The 18,315-nt window shown below is 42.1% G+C and overlaps 1 protein-coding gene across 1 annotated transcript in view; it reads right to left on the reverse strand.

The window, feature by feature from the left end:
* WNK3 (WNK lysine deficient protein kinase 3) overlaps positions 1–17,446 on the reverse strand; it is a 190,185-nt gene extending 172,739 nt beyond the window's left edge. The window contains exon 1 of the mRNA XM_089669140.1: positions 16,877–17,446. Within this exon, the coding sequence (XP_089525266.1) occupies positions 16,877–17,401 (525 nt within the window). The 5' untranslated portion in view covers positions 17,402–17,446. The remainder of the gene's footprint in view (positions 1–16,876) is intronic.
* Positions 17,447–18,315: the final 869 nt, after the last annotated feature.

Below are 18,315 nucleotides of genomic sequence, written 5' to 3' on the forward strand. Positions count from 1 at the left end.
TGCCACAAAAAAGCCCGGTTACAATCTGTGAATTGCAGGTGCAGTAAGTGCTTTGAACAGTGATTTCCGTATCCAAAACATTTTTGGAAGTGGTTGAGGCGATATCAAACAAGAAGAATGTGAAGTGTGCTGTGAAGCTAAAGATCTATTCCACCCAATTATGGAATTTCGGTTTAGGGTAGGAACCACCATGATGAATCACCGGTTGGCATCTTATGTCTGAAACTCAAATGGTATCATTTCTCAAGTCCCACAAAGCCATAACAAGAAGGTGTAGCTTACTTTATCTACCACTACCCCCAATTATGTCTTTATTGATATACGAAGTAGTAACTGGCACAATGAAGTTTATTCTTAGAGCCCTGGAAAAGATAAACACATCAAGATCAGTTCTGCGTGCTGTGGTTTGACTGCTGCTTTGTCATCATAGAACACAGTAGTGACCTTGCAGTTGGCAGGAGGAACCAAAGTGCACAGAAGGAGCACAAACTATCGGACACACCTGGAAGTGCCAATATCATTGGCGGCCATTGCTCTGCAAAACAAGGAAGATTTAAAGGCTTATTTCAACTTTCACATTAGGTTTCAAGTTAAATAAAATATGGTCACATCCTTCAAACCCTTCCGCTCAAACTGTCCCCAACTTAACCCCTAGCCAACCGGGCACTTATACCCCCTTCCTGTCCAGGCCAATTTCCAGCTTTCAGCGATGTTGCACTTTGAATGACAATTGCGCGGTCATGCAACACTGTACCTATATGAAATTTTTATCATTTTTTTGTGACAGAGCTTTATTTTGGTGGTATTTAATCACCTCTGGGTTTTTTATTTTTTCTTAAACCAAAAACCACTGAAAATTTTGAAAAAAAAATGTTTTTTCTTAGTTTTTGTTATAAGATGTAATTTGGGGCAGTGTTATGAATGGCTTTATACGTCAGTGTTTTGAATTGTATCCGTTGGGCAATGGGAAGCCAGTGGAGGGATTGGCAGAGAGGGGTGGCGGATACAGAACGGTTAGAAAGGTGGATGAGTCTGGCAGCAGCATTCATGATAGACTGGAGAGGGGATAGCCTGCGATTTGGTAGGCCAATGAGGAGGGAGTTACAATAGTCAAGGCTAGACATAACAAGGGAGTGAATGAGTGGCTGAGTGGCTTAGTGGTTTCCGAGGTTAGGAACGTTTGATGATGATGTTAGGTGATGAGCGGTCATGAAGCCCGTGTAGCAGTTTGGGGATTTAAATTCCCAGATCTTCTCTGTCCAGATCAGAGGAATGTTCTGTACCAAGGTTGGCCAATCATAAATCACTCTGATCGCTCCCAGAGGCCTGGCACAGAGAAGAGCGCTTTTCAAATCCCTGGACTGCTGAACAGGCTAAGTGGGCACTGACAGATCATCACCCACGGAGGTAAATACAGCAGGGCCCAGGGAGTGGGGAAGGTGTACAGTGTTAGGCAGGCCATAGATTATGCAATTTTCTTTCCTTCCACCCAGAAAATTTTTCAATTCCCCAGAGTCCGTGTTTATGGGGGAATCGCTCCCGCAGCTTGTGTTCTGCCAGTGGGAAACCTTCCCTTGCTGACAGAACACAATGATTAGTGTTGCTGGCCATAGCCACTGACATTATTCATGCAGGAAAACCCCAACGGCTATATCGACTTGTGTATAACCAGGATGCCCATACATGGACTGAAATTCGATGGGTCCCTACTGAACTGGACGAATTTTGATGCATGTATGACTGACTTTATTTTACCTTTTCATTTTTTCTGTAAAGGTGAACACGTTACATGCAAGAGTCTCATATTTGGTTTCAAAGTGCCATTCACTTTCCAATTTCGACTCCGTTCGCTACCCTGAGGGTTAACCAGTCTCTTCTGACTGACTGGTTCTCTGTGTATATACTTTGAGGCATTTGTTTAATCATCTCAGGATTCATTGAAAACTTTCATGCCTCGCATGGCTAGTTCTTATTATATAACCTCAGTACACTGCCATGTATTGTACTGCGGGACCTCTGCTGTCAACTAAGAGCTTTGCTAATGTTGAGCTGGCACATGTCCGTGCCAACATCCTGTACAAACATTTTTTAAAATAAACAGAAGGGTTACTTTGGCTTGGTTTGCTTACAGTCAACGGATGATGTAACGAGAAAGGCAGCGGAGCCGCCGATTCTAAAGACATCAGACAGTGCTAAAAGTTACACAGAGGTCATAGCGCCGTACAAAGGTCAATGCCCAAAGTCTAATGCAGGTCATTGACGGATCGAAAACCGGCCGTTTTTTAAAAAAGAAAACGAAAAATCGGTCGTTCAATAGGCCTACGTTACCACCAACAGTAAAAAAAAAAAAAAAAAAAAGAAAAAAAAAACGGCTGATTTTCGTCCCTTCTACGGCCGGCATTTAATCACTTCTGTCCCTGCAGAAAGCTCTGCTATTATATTTGACATCGGTTTTCTGGATTTTGGCACTTTTTTTATCGGTAAAGTTGGAAAAAAATAAGCCGATTTTAACAGCAATGATGGGTAAATCGGCCGATCTTTTTACCGATAAAAAAATCTGCTCATGAGCCGTGGGAAGGAAGGAAGGAAGAAAGAAAGAGGAAGAAAGGAAGAAAGAGGAAGAAAGGAAGAAAAAGAGGAAGAAAGAGAGGAAGAAAGGAAGAAAGAGAGGAAGAGAGGAAGAAAGAGAGGAAGAGAGGAAGAGAGGAAGAAAGAGGAAGGAAGGAAGTAAAGAAAGAAAGAGAGGAAGAGAGGAAGGGAGGAAGGAAGGAAGGAGAAAGAAGGAGAAAGAAGGAGAAAGAAGGAGAAAGAGGGAGAAAGAGGGAGAAAGAAGGAGAAAGAAGGAGAAAGAAGGAGAAAGAAGGAGAAAGAAGGAGAAAGAAGGAGAAAGAAGGAGAAAGAAGGAGAAAGAAGGAGAAAGAAGGAGAAAGAAGGAGAAAGAAGGAGAATTCCAGTCCGCTATTCTATTTGACATGAAAAAGTATTGCGGTTGCAACAATGTATCTATTTGTATCCATTTCGCATACAGATGGTTTTAATTGGATACAAAAAGATACAATGTTGCAACCGCAATACTTTTTCATGTCAAATATAATAGCGGACTGGAATTCTTATTCTTTTCCTTCTTCTTGCAGGTCACGGCTCATGAGCAGATTTTTTATTGGTGAAAAGATCGGCCGATTTGCCCATCATTGCCGCGAAAATCGGCCGATTTCTTTCCAACTTTACCGATAAAAAAAAATGTGCCAAAATCCAGAAAACCAGCCGACCAATTAACCCATTAACGGTGCGAAAATTGGCCGATTTTTTTTTTTCGGCCGAAAAATCGTCCGATTTTCAACCCATCTATGGCCTGCATTAGTCTTACCTACACATTTGCTTCATTCTGGAACTTCCTTCAAAAGGAAACCTTTATATACTCTCCTTTTTAAAGACTGGTAAACCATTTAAAATAGGCTGTCTGCTAATCTTTACTCAAGGGCAGTGTCCATATGGCAACCATTGGAGTCTTTCACAGCTGCTGTACATTTTATTAAAGCTAAACTCCATGCAGATATAAGTAACAAACAGCATTCAGGGTCTACTGACACCAGGCATGATGGGGCTGCATTGGGTGGGTGCAGTACCACCACAAGGCAAAGTGAACTGTCACATCACTTTGCTGCACTGGTGTGCTGTCACGCGGTGGCCGATACAAGTTAAATCAAAATGTCACTGTGTGACCTTTCAATAAAGTTGATGTAAAAAAAAAAGTGAACAGTGCGATGCGCCACAATTGGCATTGTGGTGATGCAACTGCACCACCCACCAGCTGCTGCACTGCAACACAGCGGCTGGTGTGAATTAGCCCTTTAAGTGATTGTAAAGGATCAAATATAATTTTTAAAGGATCAAATTTTATTTAAAAAAATAACAAACATGTCATACTTAGCTGCTTTGTGTAATGGTTTTGAACAGAGCCACTTGCTATAGGGGCACTCAGGAGGGCTTGCTCTCCTCCCGGGCTCTTTGTATCCATTGACACAAAGAGCACAGCTCAGGCCTGCCCCCCCCCCCCCCTGCTAATTGGCTGTAATTGACAGTAGCAGGGGCCAATGGATCTAGCTGCTGCCTCTCCGTCCAGTGAGAAGAGAGAGCAAGTCAGGAGACCTGCTGCTCTCATGTGCAGCACTGGATTGAGATTAGGCTCAGTTAAGTATTTAGCAGTGGAGGGAGCTGCATGCAGAAGGTTTTTTACTTTAATGCTTAAAATGCATTAAGGTGTAAAAAGAAAAAAAAAGAAAAAAAAAAAAAAACACTTTCTACCTTTAGAACAACTTTAATCAAAATGTCACACCATGCAGGTGTGAGTGCTGCATCCCCAAATGCATACAGTGTGCGTTCAGACATGCACCGAACTGCTGTCAAATTGGAACTAGCAACTGTGTCCATGTAGTCGCTGAACCCCAACAGACATGAATGGGAGTGTCTGTCGGGGAAGAGCATGCAGTCGCTGAACCCCAACAGACATGAATAAAAGACTGTCGCGGATGCACATGCAGTCACTGCATCCCAACAGACATGAACAGGACTGTCCGTCGGGGAGGCATGTGTAGTCGCTGCATCCCAACGAACATGAGTGAGACTGTCTGTCAGAGAGGCACATGCAGCGGCTGCATCCCAACCAACATAAGTGGGACTGTCTGTCAGGGAGGCACATGCAGTTACTGCATCCCAACAGACATGAATAAGAGACTGTCGCGGATGCACATGCAGTCACTGCATCCCAACAGACATGAACAGGACTGTCTGTCGGGGAGGCACATGCAGCCACTGCATCCCAACGAACATAAGTGGGACTGTCTGTCGCGGATGCATGTGCAGTTGCTGCATCCTCCTGACATGAATATGACTGCCTGTCGGGGAGGCACGTGCATCTACTGCATCCCAACAGACATGAATGGGACTGCCTGTCGCACATGCAAGTGCATCTACTGCATCCCAAAGAACGTGTGTGGGACTGTCTGTCGCAGATGCATAGAACACCCGTGCATCCTGTGTCAGCAAATACAGCCCTTTTCACAGATGTATGCTTAGATACGCCTGTGTGAACAAGACCTAGGAAGTAACAACAGATGGAAAAAGGCGAAATTGATCATCATACACAGCGCCACGGGCGGACTGACCATTTGGAAACTCGGGCGCTGCCCGAGGGCCCGGTGTCAGTAGGGGGCCCCATGAGATGCCCCTGGTACCTTTTTCATAGGCTTTTTTGAGTTTGGGCAAGGACACAGGGGCCCCATGATCCCCTATTGCCCGGGGGGCCCCATGAGTTGTCAGTCCGCCCCTGCCCAGCGCTTTCGCAAACCTAAAATTTCAGTTGGGGCTTACATTTACTTTAAAGTCTCACCGACATGCTCGCCCAAGCTGTCAAAATAAGTGCAAAATATTTCTCCATGTGTCTCTAAGCAGCAAATGGTGGACTAAAAAAAGAGCCGTAACAAGGTCAGCAGTTGGAAATTCCTGTTTCACAACTCACAGCACATAACTGGTTGCAGCAGCTGCCCACCAACTACAGGCCTTTGTGTGCAGCAAGACCGTTTCCTTCACACACAGGACACATTTTAATTGCCAATGATAATTGAAATAGAAAAGCTGCATCTGTTTCTTTCTGCTACACCTATTACACCCTAAAAGGATCACAATATACCAAAGAAGAAAAAAAATATTGTGAGCGTTGTGCAAAATAATATGTACGAGAAGCTGAGCTCTTTGAAAAATAATGAAACTTCGGTGTGCATCCTATGGCTGGATGTAAGCTGCCATTATGGGCAGAAGCAACAGCGATTTCTTCCATCGGTTATGGAGGAAGCCAGCTGTGCGTTCGAAAATAATCACTTAATATGTAATGTAAATAATATGTAGTTTGGGCTGAAAATATCTTCTGTGCGGTTATCTACCTAAAACGGACAGTCATCTCCCAATGTTGCATACGTCCCCGGTCACATTGGATGCAATGCGACTTGCAGATCGCATGCCGAGTCGCACCCTATTGTCCGCAATTAGAGCACCATATTTTTAACCAATTCAATACCGGACAATTTTACACCTTCCTGCCCAGGCCATGTTTCAGGTCTTAGCGCTCTCACACTTTAAATGACAATTGCGCGGTCATACAACATTGTACCCAAACTAAAATGTTATCATTTTCTTCACACAACTAGAGCTTTCTTTTGGTGGTATTTAATCACCGCTGGGGTTTTTATTTTTTACTAAATTAACAAAAAAGACCAAAAATTGAAGAAAAAAAAACACGTTTTTCTTTGTTTCTGTTATAAAAGTTTGCAAATAAATAATTGTTCTTCATAAATTTAGGCCGAGATGTATTCTGCTACATGTCTTTGGTGAAAATAACCCAAATTAGGATGTATTATTTAGTTTGTAGGAAAGTTATAGAGTTCACAAACTATGGTATAGATCTGAATATTGATCAATCCTGAAGTACTGACAGCCAATCTAATTTCTTGAGGTCCAAGAATGTCAGAACAGTACAGATATCCCCCAAATGTCAGAACAGTACAGATATCCCCCCAAATGTCAGAACAGTACAGATATCCCCCAAATGTCAGAACAGTACAGATATCCCCCAAATGTCAGGACAGTACAGATATCCCCCAAATGTCAGGACAGTACAGATATCCCCCAAATGTCAGAACAGTACAGATATCCCCCAAATGTCAGGACAGTACAGATATCCCCCCAAATGTCAGGACAGTACAGATATCCCCCCAAATGTCAGAACAGTACAGATATCCCCAAATTACCCCTTTTTGCAGAGTAGACAGTCCGACGTACTTCATAAGAGGCATGGCGAGTTTTTTGAAGTTGTATTTTTTTGGTCATAATTTTTCGGAAAATGAAAAAATAAAAAAAATTATTTTCACTATTTTTTTTTTACATACTGTCACCAGTGCAGTACAGCGTCATCATATAACTGGCATGACTGGTGACAGTGTGAAAAAAATATATATTTTTTTTTTTTTTAATTTTTTATTACATTTTTTTCTTTTTTTTAAGATTTTTTTTTAAGATTTCACTATGTCCAAAGTAGTACAATGTTACCATAGTAACATTGTACTACTTTGAGTGAGTGATCAGTATTTTTTTTTTTTTTACACAATTTGCTTATAGCAAAGAATTACTTTGCTATAAGCAAGCATTTACCTGAATGACATTGATTCATCCAGGGTTTTTTTTTTTTTTTTGTTTTTCTTTGTGCTTAGCTATGATTTGGCCACAGCTAATCACATGACATGTGCTCGCTGTGACCATTCACAGCTAGACACTAGTATACAATGGATGGCATGAATGAGGCCATCCATTGTATACAACTGTCGTGTGACCTGCTGTGATTGGTCACAGCAGGTCACATGGTAACGGCAAAAGGGGCCAGTACTCAGATCTGTCATCGGCCGTGTCTCCGAGGTACACGGCCGGTGACAGATCGCGCTGCTGCGCGGCTCTGCAAGCGCGCGAACTGCGCATGTGCGGGAGGATGCCATATGGCGTCTTCCCAGAAAGCTAATACATTTTTACGGACGCCATTTGGCCATAGGCCGGGCGTCAAATGGTTAAAGTACTACATGCGCTAATTTTGGTGCGATTTGTATAGACATCTGTGTCTGACACAAATCTGTCAGATTGCGAGGGCATCTCCTGTGCACAGCCCTCTTCAGATCACCCCACAGATTTTCCATCAGATTCAGGTCTGGGCTCTGGCTGGGCCATTCCAAAACTTGAATCTTCTTCTGGTGAAGCCATTCCTTTGTTGATTTGGATGTATGCTTTGGGTCGTTGTCATGCTGAAAGATGAAGTTCCTCTTCATGTTCAGCTTTCTAGCAGAAGCCTGAAGGTTTTGTGCCAATATTGACTGGTATTTGGAACTGTTCATAATTCCCTCTACCTTGACTGAGGCCCCAGTTCCAGCTGAAGAAAAACAGCCCCAAAGCATGACACTGCCACCACCATGCTTCCCTGTGGGTATGGTGTTCTCTTGGCGATGTTCAGTATAGTTTTTGCGCCAAACATATCTTTTGGAATTATGGACAAGAAGTTCAACCTTGGTTTCATCAGACCAGAACACATTTTCCCACATGCTTTTGGGAGACTTCAGATGTGTTTTTGCAAAATTTAGCCGGGCTTGGATGTTTTTCTTCGTAAGAAAAGGCTTCCATCTTGCCACTCTACTCCATAGCCCAGATATATGAAGAATACGGGAGATAGTTGTCACATTTACCACACAGCCAGTACTTGCCAGATATTCCTGCAGCTCCTTAAACGTTGCTGTAGGCCTCTTGGAAGCCTCCCAGACCAGTTTTCTTATCTTTTCATCCATTTTGGAGGAAAGTCCAGTTCTCGGTGATGTCACTGTTGAGCCATATTTTTTCCACTTGATAATGACTGTCTTTGCTGTGTTCCATGGTATATCTAATGCCTTGGAAATTCTTTTGTACCCTTCTCCTGATTGATGCCTTTTAACAATGAGATCCCTCTGATGCTTTGGAAGCTCTCTACAGACCATGGCTTTTGCTGTAGGATGCGACTAAGAAAATGTCAGAAAAGACCTACTAGAACAGCTGAACTTCATTTGGGGATAATCAGAGGCACTTCAAAATGATGGCAGGTGTGTACTGACTCCTATTTAACATGATTTTGAATGTGAATGCTTAATTCTGAACAAAGCTACATCCCCATTTATAAGAGGGTGTGCACACTTATGCAGCCACATTAGAGTTTTTTTATGTTTACTCCCCCCAAAAAAGATTTCAGTTTGTTTTTCAATTGAGTTGTACAGTTTATAGGTCACATTAAAAAGGTGGAAAAAGTTCTGAAATTATTTATCTTTGTCTCATTTTTTTTACATCACAGAAACCTGACATTTTAAAAGGGGTGTGTAGACTTTTTATATCCAATGTATGCGTGCCAGACCTAGGTAGGCTTGCAGTTGGTCTCATGTGTTCCAGACACAGGTAGGCCCCCTGAGGTACTTTCAATATTCCTAAACTGTTGAAATAGTTACCTAAACAGGAGCCCCAACTGAATTCAGTCTCTTACGTTTGTGCCCTTAGATAACTCCGTAGGTCTACATCTTCTGTGCTCTCAGATACCCTCTCTATACCAATAATGCCTTTTTAGTGTCATTTAACACCTCTACTCTGATACAGGTCTCCTGTGACAGATACAGGACTCACTTTTCTTGCCAGCGGTTTAGACATTAATGGCGGTGTGTTGAGTTATTTTGAGGGGACAGCAAATTTACATGTTATACAAGCTGTACACTCACTAAGTCACATTGTAGCAAAGTGTCATTTCTTCAGTTTTGTAAACGAAGGTAATATGGTGCAGCGCTGCACCATATTACCTTCATTTACATTTACATTCAAAGGCATTGTGGTTGCCTTAGGTGCTTTAGCTGCTGTGTTATAAGAGCGCTCACTATTATCCATTTCTTCAGTTTTGTCACATGGATAAAATAAAAGATTTACAAAAATCTGAAGTGTACTCACTTCTGTGAGATACTGTATATACAGTAAACGTTAGAAGTTTAAAAAATGAACAAAAACCAATATAGTTTCCAGTAAACTTTTTTTTTTTGTATATAGGAGACATAGGTTTATTACAGTTGTATATTCAAAATGACGTTCAAACACCAAGGCAGCTTGAATTTTGCTCCATCCACTTTAGAACAGTCAGAAAAACATCTTATATATTATAAAACAGAATATTTTTAGAAAAAAAAAAAAATATATATATATAAATATAAATATATATATAAATATATATATATATATATATATATATATATATATATATATATGAATATAACCCTATTCTGTTGCGCTCCCAAAACACTCCAATATATATGTATAATCTCTGATCTATATCCTGAAAACATATGCAAAAAAGTGGAAAATAAATTATGAAAAATACCTTAACCAAATAACATGTAAAATTGCCTAATTAATTTTAAAAAATATATCCGATTATACAAAAATAAAATCTGTGATTAAAAAGTGACCTAAATTAATATTACTTCACTTATAAGAAACAATATGAACAAATATCTTAAAAAAAATAAATGAATTAATTGATATATCTGTGAAAACTGTGTCCCATACAAATAAAAGTGACTTTGTGCTTTAATTAATCTTCAATCCATAATGTAAATCCGTGACTGATTGTGAATCCTCCCATTAGTGCAGATGTACTCTCACCTCCTTATCTGCCTATCTGAGTGTTTTGGGAGCTCAACAGAATAGGGTTATATTCATAATTTTTCACACATTGGTTGTTATGTGTTAGATGTTTGCGATCCTACCATATAGAGGTTATACATTTGAGGTTATATTAGGGTGACCGTTTGTTTTTTGGCTCGCAAGATTCTTTAAATATAAATATATATATATATATATATATATATATATATATATATATATAAATAAATAAATAAATAAATAAAACTTTGTTTTTAGTATATATTTTTATCATGTGTCTTCCGTTCGGACTTGATAAATGCCTGTACGGATTTATGAATAGATAGGACATGTGACTGTTCCTACTCATGCTCCTCATACATTTTATTTAGTACACTTTTGACAATGACAAATCTAGAGGAGCAACTACCCAATTCACGAACAGCAAGGTGGTTAGATCTTTGGACTGACTGTACATCTCCCTTCCTCTATTTCATGACCAGAAACTTCTGCTTCAATCAGAAACCGGGTCCTGCATTTCCAATGATCAGCATTTTTAACACTGACCCCCAATGAATTGGCTTTAGCACGGTTTCCGAAGACCTAAAACTTTTATAATGGGTTCCTCTGGGGTAAAAATGGTTGAGAAAGGTTGCTCTATAGTGAGAAGACTCACAGAGGTGTTTGGAACACAGCAGAGACATCAAAACTGCTACTTACTAGATGAGGACACAAATGAGTTGAGAAGCTACTTACAACACATGTAATCTGTTTTTAATATGCAGAACCAGGGGCGGATTGACCATTCGAGCACTCGGGCACTGCCCGAGGTCCGTAGGGGGCCCCATGAGATGCCCCTGGTACCTTTTTATAGGCTTTTTTTTAGTTTGGGCAAGGACATAGGGGCCCCATGATCCTCTATTGCCTGGGGGCCCCATGAGTTGTCAGTCCGCCCCTGTGCAGAACATAAAAATGTAATATTTTAAACATAATTTAAGTCACTTTAAAGCCTACTTTTAACCTTTAGGAATCCAACCTAATTTTGTAATTGCTTTCAGTAGAAAGAAACCTGAGCAGACAGCGAGGACTGATTTTACATGCAGCTTTGTAATCTCATCCCATTCTGCTTTTAGGCCTCAACATCCAATGGGAAGCTAAGGTTTAGCATAGTAACAGAGGGGATCTCCATCAGCAAGAAGAGGCCTTAGCAAAGAAAGGGTCATATTTCAGTAAGGGTATAGCACTCCAAGGGACCTTTTTTTTTTTTTTTGGCTCCACAACATTTTTTAGATACTTTTCCGATTACTCATTAAGATAGCAAAAGCTGAAAGTACTGACAGAAACACGCAGGCTGCCCATGTGGACCTCCCAGGATTTTCCGGTTGTTGGTTTCAGTAATCACCTGGGAAAAGCATGCAGCCAGTGAACAACTCTTCCATATCAACGACTAAGAAAGTAACAAATCCGCTGACAAAGCATGACAGTCAGGCATCTAGAATTTTCACGAGAGATCAGGAAAAGCAGTCTGCATGTTTCTCCCAGAAGAGGAAAGAGCTTCAGTAGGAACACAGGCACCTTTAACCTCTTGCAGCACCGCAACACACCGCTACGAGACATTCAGTGGTTATACCAACATGATGCCTGCAGCCACCTTCCCGGGCTCACCTGTACTGGGGAACCCGGGACTGCAACTAGCGGTTCCACTAGCTGACCACAGAGCTGATCAGGGGACCAGAATGGCCCCGATCATCTCTACGGTCTAAGAAGCCAGAAGCGACAAATACTCTTCACTTCTGGTTTCGCAGGTTGTAAACAAACCATTACTAATTTGAAAAAAAAAGCATCAGATCATACCATACCCCATCTTGTATGATCTGAAGCTTTTAAAGCGCAGAGGAGAGATCTGGTGTCCAGTAGACCCTTGAACACCTACAAGAGGACCTGTCATTGTCTATTGCTATCACAAGAGATGTTTACATTCCTTGCAATAACAATAAAAGTCACTTAACCTCCTCGGCAGTCTGATTATTTCCGATTTTTTGTGCTGAAAGCAGTACTTTTGTTTTTGCATGGAAATATGTAGTTTTTTATTGTAGGCCTGTAATTTCTAGGAATAACTCACTGAAATCTGTCCGAACAAGAGTCTAGTAAACATCCCGGGTAGGATAAAATTTGAAACACGAAATCATAAATTATAATTTAATAAATAATCATAAAAAATAATATAATAATAAATTTAATTCAATAATATAATCAAACCAAAAACACTGAAATTTGAAATACAGAGGCAAATTCGCACATCGCTGAGCAAAGTCGCAAAATCGTTTTCAGTGTCTGATGATGAATTTCCCCCACGAATCATTATCACTCAATTCTGCAAGCGGTTCTGATTTACTATCGCTTTTCTCTAGCTGGTCTAAAACCGCTTTTGACGTAAAGGGACGCTTTTTGGACGCCATGGACTTTTCTAAGTTTCCAGGCAGAAAGAACATTCAAAATGCAGGCAGGGCAAAGGACAAAGCAGTAGGGACAAAATATATGTGAAATGCATTGAAACAGCAATGTTTTACTATGTAATAATCATTTTAAAAAAAAATGACATTTTTTAAAAATTTCAAATTTGGCGCCCGTACGTCCCGACGTCACAGGGACCGCAACACGGAAGCCGGATGCCGGCATCGGCCGGAGGAGATGGCCGGGGACGCTGCAGGTGACACATCGTGGGAGCGAAGGACAAGGTAAGCGCTGCAGAGAATCCCTGAGCAACGCCGCATGGTAAGCCCGAGTGTAGCTCGGGGTTACTGCTTTTGGTACTCAAATTTTACCCCGAGCTACACTCGGGAATACCGCTAAAGGGGTTTAAAAGAAAATTAAAAAAAAAAGGTACAGTGTAAAAATAAGAAAAAAAAAAATTTAAAGTGCCCATCTCCCATGCTCACACACAAAGGTGAAGGCAAGCGTTTGTCCCACGTCAGTATGTAAACAGCAATCGCACCACACGAGGTATCACTGCAAACGTCAGACCGAGAGAAATAATTCTAACACCAGACCTCCTGTATAAATCCAAAGTGGTAACCTGTAAAGGCTTTTAAAGCGTCACAAATGGATAATATAATGTACATAGTCACCGTTCCACGGGCGTGTGCAATTTTAAAGCGTGACATGCTTGGTATCTATTTACTCAGCGTAACATCTTTTATATTTTACCAAACAATTGGGTATTCTATTGTGTTTTTGTACATTAAATTCTTTGAAGTTTATTTTTTCCAAAGAAATTGCATTGAAAAACTGCTGTGCAAACACTGACAAACAAATGACAAAAGTTTATGCTCTAGGGCCTCTACTTTTAAAAATATATAATGTTGTTTGGGGGTTCTCAGTAATTTTCTAGCAAAAAATACACAATTTTACATGTAAAACAAAAAGTGCCAGAAAAAAGCCCTGGTCTTCAAGCGGTTGAAATATTCAGAAAAACAAAACCGCTTTGCAAAATCTACCTTGTTAGTTACTTTTACTTTTCCTGTGCTTTGAAAGCGGTTACCACAGACCAAGGAAAGTGCAAACATTGCTCTGTCCACATTCGGCTTGACTACCTCTAGTCAGTAACTGCACACCGGGACTATGTGATCCAATGTTTGTCAGTAGCAATGAAATGAAGATTCCTGCAGTACATTCGTGAAACTCTTGTAGATCACAAAGCAATAAGGTTGCTTGAGGTTGACCATGAGGTTGATTTATGAAAGGCAAAAAGACTGTGCGTTCTGCAAGTGCAATTGCTCCAGTGCTTAGTAAATGAGGGGAAACTCTACCACCTTCCATCAGTCAATCATGTGCAAGCAAAAAAGCAGTTTGTTTTTTTTCCTTGCAAGTGATTGGGCATTCTTTGCAAAGTAAAGTTTTACCTCATTTACTAGGTTCTGGAGAAATTACACTTGCAGGGTGCAGTCTATTTGCCTTTAGTAAATCATCCCCCATATGTCTCCAAGCCAGAACTGAGAACCAGTAAAAGATATCAGGGACCACACTAGCTGTCTGGAACCAAACAAAATGAGTAGATAAGAAGGGCTTAGCCAAACCTAGAGCAACATTGATATTATCATGCATGTCTTTTAGCAGTGAAGGCACTGATTTGAATAGGTATGTGCAGGGGCGGACTGACCATTTGGAAACTCGGGCACTGCCAGAGGGCCCGGGGTCAGTAGGGGGCCCCATGAGATGCCCCTGGTACCTGTTTCATAGGCTTTTTTGAGTTTGGGCAAGGACACAGGGGCCCCATGATCCCCTATTGCCTGGGGGCCCCATGAGTTGTCAGTCCGCCCCTGGGTATGTGAACCAAATGCATCCTCTGTCCTCACTATATGCCTAGAGTAACAGTGCAGCTGTAGACAGGCTAAATGAAATGGAAACCAACACTGGTTAGGACCTGTGATGACATCTCACAAAGAAGCGAGTAGGGAATGGTCCCATAGTCTTCTGGGACCTGTCACATGTCCCAGAAGACTACGGGGATGGAGGGGGGAAGACAACATCCACTGCAATCACTTTAGGCGATCGCAGCGGAAGTGGGAGCAGGTACCTATCAAATTCAGATATAAAACAATATAAAGAGCGCAAATCAAAAACCCAAATCATATAAATATTAATACCTTCAAATAATAAGTGCAAAAAAAAATACACATCTTGAGAACGCCCTGTGGGAGGGGCGAAACGTGTTGATGCACTTCCGGTCTGCCATCTATCCGTCCTATGCAACTTCCGGTGAGTGGAACGCACGCTGAGCGGTGCGTTCCAAGCGGCCATCTTTGATATTGGTTAGAGAGACACTCTGTCATCCTTTGCTAGAAAGCTGTGAGGTTTCTGAAGCTGTCTGTGGACTCTATGGGAACGATGTTTTATAAAGAGTCTGAATTCCTGGAGTTGACCTTTAGGCATTCCCAGGCAAAAAGGTACTCAGGTGCTGCAGACACATTTTTAAATAACAGCTAGCAGGTCACACAACGCTTGCTGGAAGCTGTTAGATCAGAAGACAATCAAAATGGCCCCCCATCTTGGTGATCATATGCAGGCTAGAGGATCACAAATTAAAAACTCTTCAGCCTGCAAGGGCCACTGCTGCATCAACATGTTCTTTGATTGGAAGATGTGAAGTAACCACTTTGCCTCTCCACCTTGTCCAATCAGAGAACACCTTGCATTCATCGAGAAATATGAAAGGCACCCTGTGAATGGTATCCTTGTGGCATCTGGTTGATATGGGACTCAGACAGCAGCAGTCACTGTATTAGCATCAAAGCACAGTTCCACCCAAAAGTAGAAGCTCTGCTTGTTTTTCCTCCTCACCCCCTCAACAACCCCCCCCCCCCCCCCAACTGCCATAATTTGGGGAGTTGGAGGGAGAAAGCAGATAACAAATACCTGGTTTTGATAGGCACCCGCTCCAATGTCCGGCTCAGTTTGCAGCGGCGAAGTGAGATGGAAGTTTGGCCTCCCTCCTTCCTCCTGCAATCTCCTGGGAACCTTCACAGGCCCCAGAAGACAACTGGACCAAATCAGGATGAGCAGTGTGACTCGCACATGTGCAGCGGGCACCCGGCTGTGAAGCCACAAGCTATCACAAGCTATCACAACCTGGTGCCCACAGTTGGGATGCCGGTGCCGGGTAGAGAAAGAGAGGGGATGGTGCAGGTGAGCACGTCACTGGACCCTGGGACAGGTGAGTGTGTGTTTATTATATTTATTTTTGTATTTATTTTTGTAGCTTCTGACTTTTATTAAACACAAAAACGGCTGGAACTCCACTTTAACTACTACAGTGTTTTCCACAGAGATCCCACAAGTTCAAAATATGCATATTTGCCAAGCTGACACCTACTTACCAAGCTGGACCATGCAACAAAAATTGATACATGGAATTCAGCAGTAAAAAGTGTAGCCGAAGCTATTTTGGCAATACTTCTCCTATGGATTACAGGAGTGTAGTTAGTTCTGCACTCCTGTGACCCGTTATCAGCTGACAGCGAGCTACAGCCTGAGCCAGCCCCTCCGCCCCCTTCACAGTCCTATGCTCCAGTGAGACCTGGAGGGGAAGAGCAGACAACCAGAGATTGACAGTCACCGCTCTCTGCTCAGAGCGGGAGGGGGGAACTGAGTGATAAGCAGTGTTTAATCGCTCAGTTCTCAGTCTTCCAGGCAACGGGGGACAGCTGCAGCTGGGATCGGTGCTGCACCCATTTAGAGGAGTATGATTTTTTTTTTTTTGTGTTTTCCATTTTTCTTTAAAACATCAAAAACAAAAAACCTAAGCGGGGTATTTATCAAGTTAACAGAGGCATATTGATATCAGTTTTGGGCATCTATGCGTCAAACCTCTGGTCATGAAAGCGTTCGTTCCATTTTTCCTTAAAAACCACTGGTATTAACATACATTTCACCTCAATATTTCTCTTTGCCTTGCTGACTATAATTTCTAATAAATGTGAACATATACCTCACCAACACCTCTGAAGCAAATGAAAGGCACAGTTATAACCTATGACATTCCAGGAAGTTCAAAAGCAAAAACGCAGGATTTAGCAAGCTGTGCCGTTTAAAAACTCCACAAAAGCCATCTGTAAGCTGTGAAATCAACAAAAAAAGAATTTACCTGCAGCTCACACCAAGCGACTTCAACCCAGGTCTCTGTGTCCAGGCCCTTGAACACAGTTTTGAAGGCCCCTCGGCCTAACTCTATGTCAAATTTCAAAAACCGTCCGCTGGGTGATGTTGCCACAGCTTTCATCTCGGCCTCCTCCTCCATCTCTTTTTCAGTCTTTTCTCTGGGGGAGTCTTTACTGGCCTCCAGTACCATTTTGGAATCGCTCTTGCCTTCTTGCGCCAAGTCGGTAGCATTCGATACATGACCGTCCAACTGCGGCTGGCCCACACGGGAAGGAACCTTCTCCTCTTTGAGGGGTTGATCCAATATCCTATCATCCTCAGTAATGTCCACGCTCTTCCTAAAGAATCTTTTTCTCTCGCTAGTGCCTGAAGCAGAACTGGGCTTGTCCGCGCTCTCCACGCTTGCCTGTCTGGCCAAGGAAGAATCCTGAGGGGCCAAGTTCTTCTCTGCAGAAAATCCAGCTGGTTTATCAGATTCATCTGTAGCAGGCTCTCCGGAGTCCGTCGCCATTTTCCTCAGCTTTGCGGGTCAAATGTGCGCACAATGTGGAAGAGATATTCCTTCACCAATTCTGCAGAAAAAGAAAAGAAACATGTTATTATGATCAAGAAATGGTGAAGTATGTGCATACGACAGCAAGTTACATCCGCCAGAAAGAAAACTGTAATAAAGTGCTCAAGGGCGGAATGATTAGGATGCCAATCTTCTGTGTGCTTTAATACAGCCACAGTATACACAACCGTGAAGTCAGATCTCTCAGAAGCAAGCCAATTAACAGGAGGAGAGAAATACAATGTAAACACATGGAGATCCCAGCACATTTACAATTCATGGACTTCTCCCTGCATGCCAACTAAACTATGCAGCGATAGCTTGGGGGCTTTGCCATAACAATGTCCCATTCTGTCTTTAGACCATGGCTATGCAGTCGCCACCCGAATCAGATTAGGGAACAATTTCCAAAAAAGCAAAAGCACGAGCAATAGGCCTGCATCTTCGTTTTGCAGTCAACTGCGTCCCTTTGTATATGAGCAGATGGATTTGCTTCAAGCTAATGAGAGAAGATAGCAAAACCATGCTCAATACGCTAGCCACAAGTACATGGAGATTGTATCGCAGAATAACTAACGTTTCGGTCTAATTATCTCATTGATTATGGGTCATATGTCCTTAGTAATCAGCCAAAACTATCAGCATAATATTCTCTGCAAATCGCAGTTCACAGCTTCATCAACAGGGATAGGCCAGCAAAGCTCTACCCTACTACAGGGCAGCACAGTGGCTAAATAGTTAGCACTTCCGCCCGGCAGTACTAGGGTCGTTGGTTCGAATCCCAACCACAGCACCACCTGCCTGGAGTTTGCATTTACTCCCTGTGCGGGTTTCCTCCAGGTACTCCGGTTTCCCTCCACACTCCAAAGACA

This window comes from Staurois parvus, unplaced genomic scaffold, assembly GCF_062004578.1.
Source record: "Staurois parvus isolate SC_StPar_1 unplaced genomic scaffold, SC_StPar_1.0 ptg000068l, whole genome shotgun sequence".
Lineage (NCBI taxonomy): Eukaryota > Metazoa > Chordata > Amphibia > Anura > Ranidae > Staurois > Staurois parvus.